The following is a 20,449-nucleotide window of genomic DNA, read 5'->3' as shown; positions in this document are numbered from 1 at the left end:
TGAAAGCCTTGTATGTCGAAATCATATAGAATTTCCGACTTACGAGCCATCTATTTAAATGTGAAAGCCTTGTATGTCGAAATCATATAGAATTTCCGACTTACGAGCCATCTATTTAAATGTGAAAACCTTGTATGTCGAAATCATATAGAATTTCCGACTTACGAGCCATCTATTTAAGTGTGAAAACCTTGTATGTCGAAATCATATAGAATTTCCGACTTACGAGCCATCTATTTAAGTGTGAAAACCTTGTATGTCGAAATCGTATAGAATTTCCGACTTACGAGCCATCTATTTAAATGTGAAAATCTTGTATGTCGAAATCATATAGAATTTCCGACTTACGAGCTATCTATTTAAATGTGAAAACTATTTAAATGTGAAAAACTTGCATGTCAAAATCATTTAGAATTTCCGACTTACGAGCCATCTATTTAAATGTGAAAACCTTGTATGTCGAAATCATATAGAATTTCCGACTTACGAGCCATCTATTTATATGTGAAAACCTTGTATGTCGAAATCATATAGAATTTCCGACTTACGAGCCATCTATTTAAATGTGAAAACCTTGTATGTCGAAATCATATAGAATTTCCGACTTACGAGCCATCTATTTAAATGTGAAAACCTTGTATGTCGAAATCATATAGAATTTCCGACTTACGAGCCATCTATTTAAATGTGAAAACCTTGTATGTCGAAATCATATAGAATTTCCGACTTACGAGCCATCTATTTAAATGTGAAAACCTTGTATGTCGAAATCATATAGAATTTCCGACTTACGAGCCACCTATTTAAATGTGAAAACCTTGTATGTCGAAATCATATAGAATTTCCGACTTACGAGCCATCTATTTAAATGTGAAAACCTTGTATGTCGAAATCATATAGAATTTCCGACTTACGAGCCATCTATTTAAATGTGAAAAACTTGTATGTCGAAATCATATAGAATTTCCGACTTACGAGCCATCTATTTAAATGTGAAAACCTTGTATGTCGAAATCATATAGAATTTCCGACTTACGAGCCATCTATTTAAATGTGAAAAACTTGTATGTCGAAAGCATATAGAATTTCCGACTTACGAGCCATCTATTTAAATGTGAAAACCTTGTATGTCGAAATCATATAGAATTTCCGACTTACGAGCCATCTATTTAAATGTGAAAAACTTGTATGTCGAAAGCATATAGAATTTCCGACTTACGAGCCATCTATTTAAATGTGAAAACCTTGTATGTCGAAATCATATAGAATTTCCGACTTACGAGCCATCTATTTAAATGTGAAAACCTTGTATGTCGAAATCATATAGAATTTCCGACTTACGAGCCATCTATTTAAATGTGAAAACCTTGTATGTCGAAATCATATAGAATTTCCGACTTACGAGCCATCTATTTAAATGTGAAAACCTTGTATGTCGAAATCATATAGAATTTCCGAATTACGAGCCATCTATTTAAATGTGAAAACCTTGTATGTCGAAATCATATAGAATTTCCGACTTACGAGCCATCTATTTAAATGTGAAAACCTTGTATGTCGAAATCATATAGAATTTCCGACTTACGAGCCATCTATTTAAATGTGAAAATCTTGTATGTCGAAATCATATAGAATTTCCGAATTACGAGCCATCTATTTAAATGTGAAAACCTTGTATGTCGAAAGCATATAGAATTTCCGACTTACGAGCCACCTATTTAAATGTGAAAACCTTGTATGTCGAAATCATATAGAATTTCCGACTTACGAGCCATCTATTTAAATGTGAAAACCTTGCATGTCGATTTTTTGCTCTCTTGTAAAATTTAGAAAATTAGACATACGAGGTTTTCATTCTTAGGTGTCGCTATGTGAAATTTAGAAGCCTTGCGTTTCGACAGCGTGCTGTCATTAAATTCCTTGCTAAAGAAGAAAAATCTGCTGCTGAAATTCACCTCAGACTTCAACGTACTTCACCGCAACGCAACGTAACGCAAACGAACGTCGATCGTAATCCCGGCCTTAGTTTAAATAAATAATTAACGTAAATTTAAGACGGATAATTACTTTATAGCACTCAATAAAAAAATTGTATTCCAATGGATACCATCCCATTGTGGAATCCTGGGAAACGAGAATGCGGATGCTTTAGCAAAGAAGGGCAGCACTGCTACTTACAGACCTGTTACTAAATCTACGTATTACTTTGTGAAGAGATTTATTAAATCTACATACTTAGACTTCAACAAACAAAATTTGATAAACTCAATCCCAAGGGAAAAAATGGAACTCTCTGCATCATAATCCACAGTTAATTCCCGATTTACCACGAAAATCGTCTGTAGCTGCATTTAGATTGGCAACAGGCCATGATTGTTTGGCCAAACACCTGCATAGAATGGAATATATCAGTCCCCTAACTGCCCATTGTGCAACTCAAACCAAGAAATGGATTCGGAACACCTCAAAATCTATGTTTCCGTGGCTAGTCATGATAATATCTTTGAAAAATATTGGAGTGCAAGAGGTCAAATGGCTTTATTGTCAAACGCCTGGCATTAGACAACAACAACAACAACTTTATAGCATGGAGGGAGGAATTATATGATTAAGATAGATGGCACATTAATGCAACTGGAATATAAATTAACACGATACGCCAAGCTATGCGCCTCCTAATGTACATCGAGAAAGCGAAAGAAATCATTCCAAATGCAATTAACTAATTTTATATATAACATTGTTCTAGAACTAATTCAGTTCCTTATAGTGTTGCGCTTACCTTCATCATTGTTAAATTTAATGCGGTAACATCGCCGGAAGTGAGCGTCTGATCTGACTCCAGTCTGTCTTTCTGAGTCTGCCGAAACTCCATTGCTCTATCAACGATGACACGTACTTTCTGCGCAGCTGTTTCCGAAATAATGTTGTACGGCGATCCTCCCGTCCCTCTGACGTGAAAAGTCATTTCTGTGAATAGGATAATATTCAACATTATGTAGATAGTGAAAAACTGTGAGATGCTATTCGCACCTTCATGAATATTACTGTAGATTTACCTTAAAACGCTGCCCACAAAAGTTACTGCAAGTAAATCAAATAATATTTATTTATTTATTTATTTATTTATTTATTTATTTATTTATTTATTTTACGACGCTTTATCAACAGCTTAGGTTATTTAGCGTCTGAATGAGATGAAGGTGATAATGCCGGTGAAATGAGTCCGGGGTCCAGCACCGAAAGTTACCCAGCATTTGCTCATCTTGGGTTGAGGGAAAACCCCGGAAAAAACCTCAACCAGGTAACTTGCCCCGACCGGGAATCGAACCCGGGCCACCTGGTTTCGCGGCCAGACGCGCTGACCGTTACTCCACAGGTGTGGACATCAAATAATATTATGCTAGTGTTATTCAGATAGCCTACAGTAGTAATACAACCTTTTTTTAATTGACATCCTATATCAATTTTTGCGTATTTGGAGTTAAAATTTATGTACGAAAATATTTATTTATTATGGCAGAGTTAAGACCATGAGACCATTTCTTTCAAACTACCAGAAGTGATATATGCATGTAATTGAGGGGCTGGGTGCATGAAGGGCATTTTAGAGGATGTGCTCTTTTTGAGTAAAACGCTTTATTGTGTACTTTGATCTGTTATGCATATGATCACCGAATTGTAGTTCAATGCTGTGATCATAGAGATCAGGAGTATCCAAAATGTAAAGGCATGCATATATCACATTATTACTTACAACTTACTTACAAATGGCTTTTAAGGAACCCGAAGGTTCATTGCCGCCCTCACATAAGCCCGCCATCGGTCCCTATCCTGTGCAAGATTAATCCAGTCTCTATCATCACACCCCACCTCCCTCAAATCCATTTTAATATTATCCTCCCATCTACGTCTCGGCCTCCCTAAAGGTCTTTTTCCCACCGGTCTCCCAACTAACACTCTATATGCATTTCTGGATTCGCCCATACGTGCTACATGCCCTGCCCATCTCAAACGTCTGGATTTTAAGTTCCTAATTATGTTAGGTGAAGAATACAATGCGTGCAGTTCTGTGTTGTGTAACTTTCTCCATTCTCCTGTAACTTCATCCCGCTTAGCCCCAAATATTTTCCTAGGCACCTTATTCTCAAACAGCCTTAACCTATGTTCCTCTCTCAGAGTGAGAGTCCAAGTTTCACAACCATAAAGAACAACCGGTAATATAACTGTTTTATAAATTCTAACTTTCAGATTTTTGGACAGCAGACTGGATGATAAGAACTTCTCAACCGAATAATAACACGCATTTCCCATATTTATTCTGCGTTTAATTTCCTCCCGAGTGTCATTTATATTTGTTACTGTTGCTCCAAGATATTTGAATTTTTCCACCTCTTCGAAGGATAAATCTCCAATTTTTATATTTCCATTTCGTACAATATTCTGGTCACGAGACATAATCATATACTTTGTCTTTTCGGGATTTATTTCCAAACCGATCGCTTTACTTGCTTCAAGTAAAATTTCCGTGTTTTCCCTAATCGTTTGTGTATTTCCTCCTAACATATTCACGTCATCTGCATAGACAAGAAGCTGATGTAACCCGTTCAATTCCAAACCCTGCCTGTTATCCTGAACTTTCCTAATGGCATATTCTAGAGCGAAGTTAAAAAGTAAAGGTGATAGTGCATCTCCCTGCTTTAGCCCGCAGTGAATTGGAAAAGCATCAGATAGAAACTGACCTATACGGACTCTGCTGTATGTTTCACTGAGACACATTTTAATTAATCGAACTAGTTTCTTGGGAATTCCAAATTCAATAAGAATATAATATAATACTTCCCTCTTAACCGAGTCCCTACAATAAGCCTCGGAATAGGACTGATTCCCTGGCACGACCACAGCAAAAGAATAAGGTTTAGAGATTTGGCACTTAGATCACATTATTACGGTTTGAATTTTCAACATCAATTTTCTCAAAACTTGCATTTGAGAGAAGTGCCTTTCTTGCACCCAACCCCTCAATTACAGATAATATAGCTAAATACAAATAAGTTCTTACAGATAGAATAAAATAATTCATATGAAAATCAGAAAATATAATAGTGCTTAATGCATTTGAGGACCGAACGATCAGTGCTCCTATTATGTCGCAGTTCAGATACATTGTTCATTACAGGATGAATGTAGAAATGAACTGAAAATAAACTAAGATAAGAACTGTATTGATATTACATACAATATAATATATCATGATCTTGACTGTATTATAAACTTATTATGATTTTTATAACAACATTTTAACAGCCTATATTTATAAATTTGTTCAATTTTAAATACATTAAATTCAGAATAAATTAATTCAGTTGGAAGATCAAAACATTTCTTTAAACAAATTTTAATTAGGCCTATTCGTTGAATGTATAATTTAGATCAGTGGTATTAAATCTTTTTCCTCTCTATGCCCCTACAGACACTTTTCCACTCAAGCTTAACCTGTTCCGCTTGTAAACCGATTATTTAACATCAAAACAGCGATTATAAGTAACTCGGCATCGCCAGACACATGCACCGATTCATCAATTTGAATCGCAAATCCTTTATCCAGTTTAATTTTTCCTAATACCGTATTTGCTCAAAACATCTTGTGCCATGTCATAAATTCTACATTTCCCATCTTACACTGGCTTTCATTAGCTCTAATCATTCATGAAACGTATATGCAAATACCTTACTATAATAATACCGGACAGCTGTATGCTAACAGCATTGACGTGAGCGCGAAATCAGAGCAGTGCGCGAAATATTGCGGACCTGACATCTAGCGGAGCGGGATGGAATTACGTCCACATATACAAATATTAACATAGCGGGATTCGGACTACTGTTTAAAACGTGAATTATTAATTTGGAATAAAATATGAAACACTTAAGAAATGTTGAATAGTATTTAATGTAAAATTATTATCTTATATCAAAGCTGCATATTATGAGAAATATTGCATGCTTCATATTATTTTCCGTAATTAATTGTAGCTTATTTTTTCTTTGTTTTAGTGAGACAAAATTGGCATTAAGAATGAATTTACAGTAATGTTTTATATACGCATTGCTGACAACTGCAAAGATAAAAATGGTAGTAATCTGATGCTTGTAATAATTAGTAAAGTCATGTGGACAACAATAAAACTTAATTTGCTAAAACCTTAAAATTTCCAATATATTTCAAATTCTATTAACTTATTAGGCCTAAAATAAAAAGGCAATTTTTTTATTGTTCTATCAACGCAGAGACGAAGGCATTAGGCCTAATAAAGAATTTTGTTGACTCACGTTTTATAATTCCTCGGAAATCGAAAGTACGATTTGGAGCAATTTGTAATGCTGTAATTGTAACAATAAACAGCACATATACACCCTGACATTTTAACACTAGTACTAATTCATAAAGCTATTAACTAGCCCAGCAACAATATACATCGTAGTTCATTACAGCTTGTTTCGCGAGTATCACCACACCGGCCGCCTAGGTAGCAGCATTAGCGTCGTTCGCACATAAAACTCCTAGCTGTCCGGTATTATTATAGTAAGGTATATGGTATATGCGTATTTTAAATTTTATGTACCTCGGTTGAATACCACTGCTTTAGAATACCTTATAAATAACGAACACATAACTTTATCCTTTTGTCATCTATGCCGGTATTCCTCCACAAAGCCATATTAATATATTTTCTGCTAAATCTCGTATATATATATGCAGTATATACGTATATATAATATATATACATATATACAAATAATATCCATGTATAGTATGGTTGATGGAAATTTATATGAAAGCATTAAGTAAAATAATTGGCATATATTATTAAAAGTTACTACAATTATTCAGATTTCAGTTTTATATTTTTATTTCATAAGAGATGCTCTACATTATTAGCCCAATACTCACGCCAGACGGTGCGTTCCCCGTACACAACCTGGATGAGATTGTCAGGATGTGGGAGACCCTCATCGAAAGCAAATCCGACATTCAGATCTCGGAATTCTTGAGTGTAAACATATTTTCTCATTCCAGCGTTACTTTCAACTTCCTCGTCTGAAATATCAATGGAAAGGTTAAAGATTGACGTGTGATTGACTTACTTTGGGGCAATTTCATAAACTGCATACAGATACTATTTTTTTATGCTCGACCATGCCGAAATGTAGTAATTATACACCTGATAGCAGTCCTTTAATGCATGTCATTAAAGTACACCTATTCATTAAAGTTCAGGTTTTCGATTATTCTCGGATATGCAATCGAAAGGCGAAGGAAACGTCACGGAGGCTGGAAATCCAATACTGTCGCAGAAGGTTATGTTCTGTTACTATAATAATTAGCGTTAATTGTAAATAATATTCAAATAAATTCAATTTGTCATCTCGGTTTTCAATTCTAAATCAATTTCCAGGTTATACATTCTCTGCATTACATCAATACTTTCGCGTCTGCGCACATCTCACAATTTCGAGCTATGAACAAGGTCACTTCCAATCTTCTGTCAGATACAAATAAAATGAATATTTCTGAATAATTTCAAGTTAGAAATATGGTCGAGCATAAAACGTCGTATGGAACTTCCCTATAATGGTAATTAAGACGCTCGTATGAAAATTATGAAACTCGCTTGCGCTCGTTTCATAAAAAAAACATACTTGCGTCTTAATTACTATCATTATAGGCTCGTTGTATAATGTACTATTATTAAGCTTATTTATACACGCTTTAACATCAGCTGTGGTAATATCATAGTCTAGTATATACAGTTACGAAGCTTGAGGTGATGAGAGTACTAGGAACAATACTGTACCGGTACTATTTCGCATTGTCTGTGATGAGGCGATAGTAGCGATCCTAATGGTTAGCAACTATCCATGGATGCATATTCCCTCCATATTGAGCTTCGTGACTGTGTAATATCGCGTGTTCAGAATTTGAGAGTACACCAGCAGGCCGTTTTTACTATTGTTGAGTTCCTGTTTGTATTGTGATGTAGATGGTTTGTGTTCATGTAACCTATTTCAGATTTTGATTAATGTTTATGATATTGGTGATGAATCACGACGTGTAAATTTCCAATCACGCAAATATACAGATAAGTTATTCGTATACACAAACACATTCGCAAAAATGAAACAATTCTGGATATTTTCTTCAAGAAGTCATTGACATTAATATGAGCTTAAGGTATAACATTTAATGTCATTATAATTTCTTAAAAGTGACAAAGGCCACCCATGTAGAAAATTTTAATTAAACACGTATCTAAATTTTGTGGACTTTACAATCATATTTATATGGGAAAAAAACTCTTTGAGACATCAGATGTTACCGCATAGAGAAATAATCTTTCATACTTGGCGGAAAGATATCCAACTCTATGATACTAAAGTCCGCAATGCCATTCATGGGCATAAAAACCAATAAGAGCGTGAGTCCGTAGACCACACACCTCTTCCAGAGAGAGTGAGTCTGTTTTCCAATTTACATTTGCATTTAATTTATTGTATTTCATACATCTTACATAAGCATTGCAGATTTTATTTATTTATTTATTTATTTATTCATTTATTTATTTATTTATTTATTCATTTATTTATTTATTTATTTATTTACTAGCCGTACCCGTGCGCTCCGCTGCATCTGTTAGAAATAAATATAAAGTAATTACATAATTAAAATAGGACGTTTGATCCAGGGAACAACTTTTACAACAGCGCAAGATAATCTGCTTCGCTCATTACCCAATTTTTTTGCATTGCATTTATTGCATATATATTTTATGTATTTTGACACGATTCAATTGAGCATAGTTAAAATTTGAATTATAAAATAATGGATTGCTAAGCTAACGTACTATTACTGCATACTAAATCAATACACTCTCGTTGTTCGTTAATTCTCTGAGATTAAAATGAGTGTACATAAATATTATTTTAAGAAATACAGAAAACGAATTTACAAAATAGCCTATCAAATTTTCTGTGCATAAGAAGCTATTTTAATCTTACCTGTCCTCGATTTACTCAGACGTTACTGTAATAACATTATAGAATTATATCCATCTAGAGAAACTACACTTTCCAATTGTGAAATAATAATTAATTATACAAATCGGTTAGTTTAGCTTCTGATATTACTTCATACAAACACAGAAACATTCTCTGTAGGCTATGTTTAATAACTTTCGATTGTTGATGTCCAAGGCCCCTGTTTCGATTGTTGTTGTTCAAGGCCCCTTATAGACGAAGTCATTTGTCCTTAATTCATTGCACCATCTTAGATGGCGTTATTTTAATTTTAAAACTCAATTATCTCATTAAATATCAGTCCTATCAAAATTTTGTAACGAATAAAACTCATCGGAAATCATTTTTAAAGAAACTTTTGTTATGTAACATTTTTCACAAAAATCAATAATAAGCGAGATATTTCGATTTATTTAATTTAGGCCCCCTTACAACCCCCCTTTTAAATAAAGTATTTTGAATGCCATATAGCCTAAAATCTAAGTTACGACGAACTTAATTTATATTCCAATTTTCATATAAATCGGTTCAGCCATTATCGCGTGAAAAGGTAACAAACATACAGACAGACATACAAACAAAAATTTCAAAAATGCGATTTTCGGTTTCAGGGTGGTTAATTATATATGTTAGGACCAACTATTTTTGGAAAATCGAAAAGTACCAGAAAAATTTCGGCTACAGATTTATTAGTAGTATAGATTTATTTATTTATTAATTTTGGTGTAGTTAAGGGCACCAGGCCTTCTCTTCCACAACACCAGAAATACAAATACAATAATAGAAATAAAAAGGAAAAAAATACATTATAAACAAAGTAAAGCCACACAAAAATACACGCAGGTTGAAGTCACACAAACTTTAAATGAGTGATTAAGTACCGGTATCATAATTAATTGTATCCTAACTAATTAACTTACATAAACAAGAAACTTGCAATTCAAATCTAGAGTAAAAAAAAAACACACAAATCAACATTTCTAGCAATACCTAAAAAGCATTAAATAAGACAAAATTTTCCAATTTAATTTTGAATTGTGATGAAGTCCGGAAGTCCCTGACGTCATTAGGTAACGAATTCCAGAGGCGAGGTATTTCTACAGTGTAGGAGGATGAGTATAAAGACGTTCTATGATGAGGGATAGAAAGAAGTGCTTGATGTCGGTTTCGAAGAGTTGTAAGAAATTGAAAGCGCGATAACAGATAATTCGGAGTAGAAGTATACATGATTCTAAATAGAGGAGACAGTGACTGTATTGTTCTTCGTTCCTTCAGATGCACCCATGAAAGTAACTGGAGGGAAGGCGTTATATGGTCAAATTTACGAGTATTGCAGATGAATCGTATGCACACATTATGAACACGTTGTAGTCTCTCAGCTATGAGTGAACTTAACATTAGTTAGCAAGGAATCGCAATAATCAAAATGGGGCATTACAAGCGTCTGAATAAGATATGGAGGAAGTCAAAAGTTGTAGCCTACAATTTGTTTAGTTGGATATTTAACGACGTTGTATTATAGTCAATGGAATTGGAGTGTATATGAATATGTGTGCTTTTGTGTATGTTTGTGTGTGTAAGCTTGAGTCACAAAATTCATCAATAGAATGTTTATTTAAGGTGAAACCATAATTCAGTTTTAAATACCAGGTATGAAGCTAACATGGACGGTCCTCAGGAGGCGGACTCCCGCAGTTTTCAACCTCCGAATAGCCTCCATGTATTGCATGCCAACACCTTTCGTATCCTGTGCACCTCTTGCGTAGATGTTTCCGTGTTCGTCCTTTTCTGCTCCAAACGGTGGGTGAGTCCAATATTCCTGAGAGACAAAATGTGTCAGCAATTTAACTTGAATAGGGAAAAATTGAGACGGTGTCGATTGAAGTTCCTGGGTAGCTCAGTCGGTAGAGCGTTGGCGCGCTCAGACAAAGCTCCCGGGATCGATACCCAGCCTCGAAACAATTTTTCCTTGAAATTATTCAAGTCTTCTTCACAAGTAGCTTTACCTGAAAGCTAGATTTGCAGCAATTTAACTGTTTTAACCAAAGTTTCTCTTTAATTAATAGTACATTATGCAACGAGCCTATAATGGTAGTAATTAAGACGAGAGTATGTTTATGAAACGAGCGCAAGCGAGTTTCATAATTTTCATTCGAGCGTCTTAATTACCATTATAGTCAAGTTTCATACGACTTTTTATGTTCGACCATATTTCTAACGTGAAATTATTCATAAGTATTCATGTTATTCTTATCTGGCTGAGGAGCGGAACTGACCTTGTGCAATACCTCGTAAATTATGAGATGTGCGCAGGCGCGAAAGTATTGATTTTTTCCGAGAAACAAATGTCGACATTGACCTTGATATAATCTAGAGAGTAGAATAAACATTAATCTTGATATAACCTTGAAATTGAATTAGACATTGAAAAACGAGATGGCTAATTGAATTTATTTGAATATTATTTACAATTAACGCTAATTATTATAGTAACAGAACTAGTTGTATTTCGATTGCATATCCGAAAATAATCGATACTTGCGCTTTCATATTGCTACAATGGTATTTTCTGATTGGTGGAACACCTGAACTTTAAGGAATAGGTGTACTTTAATGAGATCCATTAAAGGGCTGCTACCAGGTGTATAATTACTACATTTCGGCATGGTCGAGCATAAAAATAATCTCAGTATAAGATACACTAAATGGGTATACGTGAATCTAAGTTAATCAGTTTATTATCAAGAACTTCAGACACTGAACTTATACGATAAGAATATATTAATAAACAATATGCACATGAGAATTTACAAATTTATTAATATTGTGAAACGAATTATCAAGAAGCTATATTTTAAGAACATATTTAAATTTACTTATCTTCATAATATGAACATTCTTTGGTAATTTATTGATCATATAAATTGCATTCATAAAATACTTTTTTTTACTTTTACTCAGTCTAACGTGGGGAAGAACTAAAAGATGATTATTCCTGGTTGGCTAACTATGGAATTGAGATTGTAAGTCCAAATTGTGTAAATTAATTTATGATCGACCATGCCGAAATGTAGTAATTATACACCTGGTAGCAGCCCTTTAATGGACCTCATTAAAATACACCTATTCATTAAAGTTCAGGTGTTCCACCAATCAGAAAATACCATTGTAGCAATATGAAAGCGCAAGTATCGATTATTCTCGGATATGCAATCGAAAGACAACTAGTTTTGTTACTATAATAATTAGCGTTAATTGTAAATAATATTCAAATAAATTCAATTTGTCATCTCGTTTTTTAATGTTGAATTCGATTTCAAGTTATATCAAGATTAATGTTTATTTTATTCTCTAGATTATATCAAGGTCAATCTCGACATTGTTTCTCGGAAAAAATCAATACTTTCGCGTCTGCGTACATCTCACAATTTACGAGGTATTGCACAAGGTCAGTTCCGTTCCTCAGTCAGATAAGAATAACATGAATACTTATGAATAATTTCAAGTTATAAATATGGTCGACCATAAAAAGTCGTATGAAACTTTTTTTTTTGCAATTCATTTTTAATTTTCAGAGAAGTCTATATTGTATCTTAAAAGTATTTATTTCAGTCACTGACTTCACAGCATATGTTTAAGGTGTTATACCTTTACATTACATATTTTAAAAGACGTATGAACGTTTTCGTTGGTCTACGCCAACATCATCAGATACGAAGTACATTTCAGCAATATCAGTGCTCTCTACATAATATCTACAAATACAAAACATATTTAGTAGCATGCAAAATGGGACATATTAAAAAATCAACATACACATTGACATTCTATATGACTGCCTTGATTGTCACTTACTTAAAATACACGTATAGATTACAAAAAATATTGATTTACATATATATATATATATATATATATATATATATAAATGCAAGTCTTCACGTATGAGATAATAAAATGACATGATTTAAAAGTGATAAAAATAATAAAATATAAAACTAAGATAAAAAGTATTATGAATGTGAAGAGTAATTACTGTAATTTTGCAACTCTTCACATTCATAATACTTTTTATCTTAGTTTTATATTTTATTATTTTTATCACTTTTAAATCATGTCATTTTATTATCTCATATGTGAAGACTTGCATTTATATATATATATATATATATATATGTAAATCAATATTTTTTGTAATCTATACGTGTATTTTAAGTAAGTGACAATCAAGGCAGTCATATAGAATGTCAATGTGTATGTTGATTTTTTAATATGTCCCATTTTGCATGCTACTAAATATGTTTTGTATTTGTAGATATTATTTGTAGAGAGCACTGATATTGCTGAAATGTACTTCGTATCTGATGATGTTGGCGTAGACCAACGAAAACGTTCATACGTCTTTTAAAATATGTAATGTAAAGGTATAGCACCTTAAACATATGCTGTGAAGTCAATGACTGAAATAAATACTTTTAAGATACGTATGAAACTTGACTATAACGGTAATTAAGACGCTCGTATGAATTTGATATACCGTAGGCCTATGTGTCGTGTTGTAAGCAAGTAATATATAAACAGAGAAACTGTACAGTACCTAGTTTTCGAAAATCACTGATTACGGTCTTTCAGATGACAAAACAAAAACAGTTGAAAAACACAATAAGATATAAAAGCATATGATTGCTCAGTTTTATACAAGCCTTACTTCAAAAACTGGTACAACATCCGTATGAGAGTTTAGTAAGATGGAAGGCAGGGAAGGATCTTCTCCAATCCAGCTGATTATGACGATGTGTTTGCCAGGCACCAACTCGTGCACCTTCACTGTCAATCCTATTTCTTCTCCGAGGCTTTTCAAGAAGGCCGTGCAGTCATCTGAAAATAAGGGTTATGTAGGCCTAATCAGAGTCATTTGAAAACAAATATACAGAGTGGCGCACGAAATGTTACACCATTTATTTTACACGTAACACATATTAATTTGTATTAAAGCTTTACAAAACTTATACAGAATTAATAATTAGGATATGAAATTTTGTCTCTAATGCAGATCATGTTCAATATGATCGCCATTTTCATTCACAACCTCTTGCAAACGAACCCTTACATTCGTCACCACTTTTCGACACAAGTCTTCGGATAGCGCACAGAAGGGCTGTCAGCTGCACTACATTTTTTGGCCTCCTTTGGTAAACTTTCTCTTTTAGGAATCCCCATAAAAATAAGTCATATGGATTAATGTCCGGGCTATAAAGCAGCCACATTTTACCACCCCTGTGTCTTAATGAGATAATTAAATGGTATGACATTCTGCGCCAGTCTGCAATTTACGCCACCACGCCTGGCCAAGATGAAACTGACAACCCAAAAGTTTAGTTGCCTCACCCCAATTGATTCATGTGTAGTAACGTCGAAATCTTAGTTATTCTGGCATGTATTTATTTATTTATTTATTTATTTAACCTGGTAGATATAAGGCCATCAGGCCTTCTCTTCCCCTCTACCAGGGGATTACAACTACAATATTAAGAATACAATTACAATTATAATTGGAATTCATATTAAATTTACAAATACAATAAAAATCAAAGTACTAAAAGATTAACTGACTAATAAAAGCTAGACACTTCATTGTAAAAATTAAGAAGAGAGAATTTTTTTTATTAACTAAGTAAACATTAAACCTACTCTACGCAGTAAGAAAATGCTTAATAAGTTTGCTTTTGAACGCTACTAAATTCCGACAGTCTCTGATGTCACTGGGTAGGGTATTCCACAAGCGCGAAAGCGAGATTGTGTATGATGATGAATACGATGATGTCTTATGTGTTGGTATGGCTAGTATGCGGCTATTTTGCGTGCGTGTGAAGAGATTATGATATGATGACAGGTAACTGAAGGCAAGGTAGGTAGGTGTAGAAGTGTGAAGGACTTGGAAAAGGAGAACAAGAGAATGAAAATTTCTACGTTCGTTAAGCCGTAGCCAGTTTAGAGTTTGGAAGGATGGGGTAATGTGGTCAGCGCGACGGACATCGCAGACGAAGCGAACACAAGAATTATGAACACGTAATCTTTGCGACTGTTTGCCATTGAGGTCGGTCAGTAGAAAATCGCAATAATCGAAGTGGGGCATTACTAGTGTTTCCACTAGTATTTTCTTGAGTGATAGCGGGAGGAATTTTCGAATGCTGTTTAAGGAATGTAGTATGGAAAGCACTTTTTTTATATGCTTTAAACATTTACATGCCCTCACGTGAGCAGCCATGCAACGTAAAAAGTGTGTTCTGTGACCACTCTGATAGTGCATGACAATACCTTTATGGACAATTGACATAATGAAGAATGGCATTAATTTAAAAAGTCAGAACTTTCGATAAAAGAAAATCAAACAAGAATAGCAGGTCGCTAAGAAAACACGGGATTAAAACCATCCATAAGCCGCCCACAAATATTCAGAACTTGCCGAAGATAATTTTTTTTTTTTAATATTTTCGAATTTTGCCGAATCAGTTGTGAGAGAATTCCAAACTACAGGTGCATATTATAGTTTTGATCTAACTACTGTATGGAATAATATCAACAGAGAGTCTGGTGTAGAAAAAAATAAGTTATTGACCTTATTAGTCCTAGAACAATAATAATAATCTATACTAATAATAAATCTGTAGCCGAAATTTTTATGGTAATTTTCGATTTTCCGAAAATAATTGGTCCTAACATATATAATTAACCACCCTGAAACCGAAAACCGCTTTTTTCAAATTTTTGTCTGTCTGTCTGTATGTTTGTTACCTTTTCACGCGATAATGGCTGAATCGATTTCGATGAAAATTGGAATATAAATTAAGTTCGTTATAACTTAGATTATAGGCTATATATGGCATTCAAAATACGTTATTTAAAAGGGGGGTCATAAGGGGGACTGAATTAAATAAATCGAAACATCTCGCTTATTATTGATTTTTGTGAAATATGTTACATAACAAAAGTTTCTTTAAAAATGATTTCTGATAAGTTTTATTCTCTGAAAAATTTTGATAGGACTGATATTTAATGAGATAAATTAGTTTTAAAATTAAAATAACTGCCATCTAAGGCGGAGTATTGAAATAAAAAACAAATGACTTCGTCTATAAGGGGCCTTGGACACAACAATCGAAAGCTATGAAACATAGCCTACAGACAATGTTTCTGTGTTTTTATGAAGTAATATCGGAAGCTAAATTAACCGATTTGTATAATTAATTATTATTTCATCATTGGAAAGTGTAGTTTCTCTGGATGGACATAATGCTATAATGTTATTACAGTAACTTGTGAGTGAATTGACGACAGGTAAGATTAAAATAGCTTCTTATGCACAGAAAACTTGATAGGTTATTCTGTATATTCATTTCCTGTATTTCTTATAATAATGTTTATGAACATGTTCATTTTTATCTCAGAGAATTAACGAACAACGAGAGTGTATTGATTTAGTATGCAGTAATAGTACGTTAGCTTAGCAATCCATTATTTTATAATTCAAATTTTAACTATGCTCAATTGAATCGTGTTAAAATACATAAAATACATATGCAATAAATGTAATGCAAAAAAATTGGGTAATGAGCCAAGCAGATTATGTTGCCCTGTTGTAAAAGTTGTTCCTCCTGAGATTCAAGAGCTCCCACAACAAATTAAAAACTTTCTAATTCGAGTACATCCGTTATCAACACACTTTTTCACAATATAATATAATATAAACATAATAATAAATCTGTAGCCAAAATTTTTCTGTTTATTTTCGCTTGGTAATAACAATTAAGAAACATGTTAAAGGAATTGTCATTGCACCAAATGAGTGGTCTCTGGATCAAAATGATCGCATTTTAATATTTTAAATACAATTTAAATTAAGTAACATATTAAACGATTTATCCTTCTATCAAACACGAATGTTCCCTGGATTAAATGTCCTATTTTAATTATGTAATTACTTTATATTTATTTCTAACGGGTGCAGCGGAGCGCACGGGTACGGCTAGTAATAATAATAATAATAATAATAATAATAATAATAATAATAATAATAATAATCTATACTAATAATAAATCTGTAGCCGAAATTTTTCTGGTAGTTTTCGATTTTCCAAAAATAATTGGTCCTAACATATATAATTAACCACCCTGAAACCGAAAATAGCTTTTTTGAAATTTTTGTTTGTATGTCTGTCTGCCTGTATGTTTGTTACCTTTTCACGCGATAATGGCTGAACGGATTTCGATGAAAATTGGAATATAAATTAAGTTCGTTGTAACTTAGATTATAGGCTATATGGCATTCAAAATACATTATTTAAAAGGGGAGTTATAAGGGGGTCTGAATTAAATAAATCGGAATATCTCGCTTATTATTGATTTTTGTGAAAAATGTTACATAACAAAAATTTCTTTACAAACCATTTTCGATAAGTTTTATTCTTTGAAAAATTTTGATAGGACTCATATTTAATGAGATAAATGAGTTTTAAAATTAAAATAACTGCCATCTAAGGCCGTGTAATGAAATAAACAAATGACTTCGTCTATAAGGGGCCTTGATCAACAACAATCGAAAGCTATGAATCATAGCCTACAGAAAATGTTTCTGTGTTCGTATGAAGCAATATCGGAAGCTAAATTAACCGATTTGTATAATTAATTATTATTTCACCATTGGAAAGTGTAGTTTCTCTAGATGGACATAATGCTATAATGTTATTACAGTAACGTCTGAGTGAATCGCTGACAGGTAAGATTAAAATAGCTTCTTATGCACAGAAAACTTGATAGGCTATTCTGTGTATTTGTTTCCTGTATTTCTTAAAATAATGTTTATCTCAGAGAATTAACGAACAACGAGAGTGTATTGATTTAGTATGCAGTAATAATACGTTAGCTTAGCATTTCATTATTTTATAATCTAAATTTTAACTATGCTCAATTGAATCGAGTTAAAATACATAAAATACATATGCATTCAATGCAATGCAAAAAATTTGGGTAATGAGCCAAGCAGATTATGTTGCCCTGTTGTAAAATAAATTTTGTTCCTCCTGAGATTCAAGAGCCCCCATAACAAATTAAAAACTTGCTTATCGGTGTACATCTGTTATCAACACATTTTATATAATATAATATAATATAATATAATATAATATAATATAATATAATATAATATAATATAATATAATATAATATAATATAATATAATATAATATAATATAATATAATATAATATAATATAATATAATATAATATAATATAATATAATATAATATAATATAATATAATATAATATATCTGTCCTTATACTGCTTGTTTGAGGCTTGAAAGTAATGTAATTTTCCCTCAGATAGGTTACCTTACTCTATGCCGATGATCAAGTCATAATTTCCAATTCAGAGGATAATTTACAAAGAGGATTGTATACATTAAATAAAATATTAAAAGATTTTGGGATGGAACTTTCAGCACAAAAATCAAAAGTAATGGCATTTTTAGGACAAGACCCAGTCAGAAGTAAGATAATACACAATAACCAATGCCTCGAACCAGTGCAAAATTTCAATTATCTGGGTTGTGAAATATCTTATCAAAATGAAAAAGATGTGAACAAGAAAATTACCAAATTTACACAAATTCTAGGAATAATAAACAATGCATTAAAAGCTAAATTAGTACAAAAATCTACAAGAATAAAAATATATAATACACTAGCATTACCCACCCTTTTATACGGAAGCGAGATTTGGTCATTAAAGAAAAAAGACGTGAACAGAATCAAAGCAACGGAAATGAAATTTTTCAGGAGGACAGCAGGATATACTCTTTTAGACCGAAAAAGGAATGAAGAAATTTTAGAACAATTAGAAGTAGAGTCAGTAGAAGAAAAAATCAGCAGATACAAATTCAATTGGCTAGATCATGTAAGAAGAATGGAAAATTCAAGAATCCCAAAAATTATGATGCAGTATAAACCTAGAGGACATCGTCGACCAGGAAGACCTTTAAGAAGACTGCTAGATGGGGCCGAAACAGGTCTACAGAGGCCTAATTCGTGAAGGATGATGATGATGATGATAATATAATATAATATAATATAATATAATATAATATAATATAATATAATATAATATAATATAATTTAAGTTATTTAAGTTATTTAAGTTATTTGTAGGGTTCAGAACCATAGTGGGCCAAGCGCCATTTACTGAATACGTAGAAAACAAGAGTTAAAATTAAGTTATTACCATAATTCAATGGAAACATATAACAAGTAAAATAAAGTATACACATTAAATGTAAATGATGTCAATGTTCATTGAACTATGGTTGCATGTAATAAAAATTAAGAAACATGTTAAAGGAATTGTCATTGTACGAAATGAGTGCTCTCTGGACCAAAATGATTCCATTTTAATTATTTAAATATAATTTAAATTAAGTAACATATTAAACGATTTATCCTTCTATCAAACACGAATATTCCCTGGATCAAATGTCCTATTTTAATTATGTAATTGTTTTATATTTATTTCTAACGGGTGCAGCGGAGCGCACGGGTACGGCTAGTAATAATAATAAAGTATTACTGGATTTTTCCTACTTACCATAATTTACGTCGGGATGCACTGTTGGAATGCGAAGATATTCCTGAAAATTCTTCACCGCCGTACCGTCCAGCTCGTGAATTTTCCGCTGCACTTGTTCCATGATGAGTTTCTAACTTCCTAGGACAAGAGAAACTGAAAACTCACATACACGTAATACAGGACAGTTCGTTCGTTAACGCTTGTTTAATAAATTGAGTAGAAGTATTATTATTACTCCTTTCAAGTTGCCAGGGAAACCGCTGTTTTATTTATTCACTGGCATTTCCTGGTATTTGTTCAGTTCATAGACAGGAAGTGAAGAAGAAAGACGTGTTGGTGGGGGCGCTCACAAGCAGGTTGCAATCAGATCGAGTACCGCATTCTCGACGGCGCGGCGGCAGCCATATTTACTCCTTGCTCGGCGCAGACGCGTTGGCAGTAATGCTAGAACGATGGTGATTAAAGGCGATATCATACATGTTGTTGTAATTTATTGAACACAGGAGACAAGAATTAATAAACATTATTGTCCTAGTGAAATGACTCATGAGAGATAACACTTTATTATTTACTAGCCGTACCCGTGCGCTCCGCTTGCACCCGTTAGAAATAAATATAAAGTAATTATATAATTAAAATAGGACGTTTGATCCAGGGAACATTCGTGTTTGATATAAGGATAAATAGTTTATTATGTTACTTAATTTAAATTGAATTAAAAAATTAAAATGCGATCATTTTGATCCAGAGAC

At 32.9% G+C, this 20,449-nt stretch overlaps 1 protein-coding gene across 2 annotated transcripts in view; it reads right to left on the bottom strand.

Annotated features, from left to right (window-relative positions):
* Nucleotides 1–20,138, bottom strand: part of LOC138697620 (aminoacylase-1-like) — a 30,903-nt gene extending 10,765 nt beyond the window's left edge. Inside the window, exons 1-5 of one of the 2 annotated variants that reach the window (XM_069823022.1) lie at nt 19,716–20,138; nt 13,787–13,956; nt 10,726–10,897; nt 6,956–7,102; nt 2,783–2,970 (exon numbers count right to left, since the gene is read on the bottom strand). In XM_069823022.1, the coding sequence (XP_069679123.1) occupies nt 2,783–2,970; nt 6,956–7,102; nt 10,726–10,897; nt 13,787–13,956; nt 19,716–19,818 (780 nt within the window). In that variant the 5' untranslated portion in view covers nt 19,819–20,138. The remainder of the gene's footprint in view (nt 1–2,782; nt 2,971–6,955; nt 7,103–10,725; nt 10,898–13,786; nt 13,957–19,715) is intronic. The other variant, XM_069823021.1, reaches the window with a different exon arrangement.
* Between the last annotated feature and the right edge of the window lie 311 nt (nt 20,139–20,449).

This window comes from Periplaneta americana, chromosome 4 (assembly GCF_040183065.1).
Source record: "Periplaneta americana isolate PAMFEO1 chromosome 4, P.americana_PAMFEO1_priV1, whole genome shotgun sequence".
Lineage (NCBI taxonomy): Eukaryota > Metazoa > Arthropoda > Insecta > Blattodea > Blattidae > Periplaneta > Periplaneta americana.
Note: the sequence above shows the minus strand (reverse complement) of the source record. Positions and strands in the feature narration are given on the sequence as shown.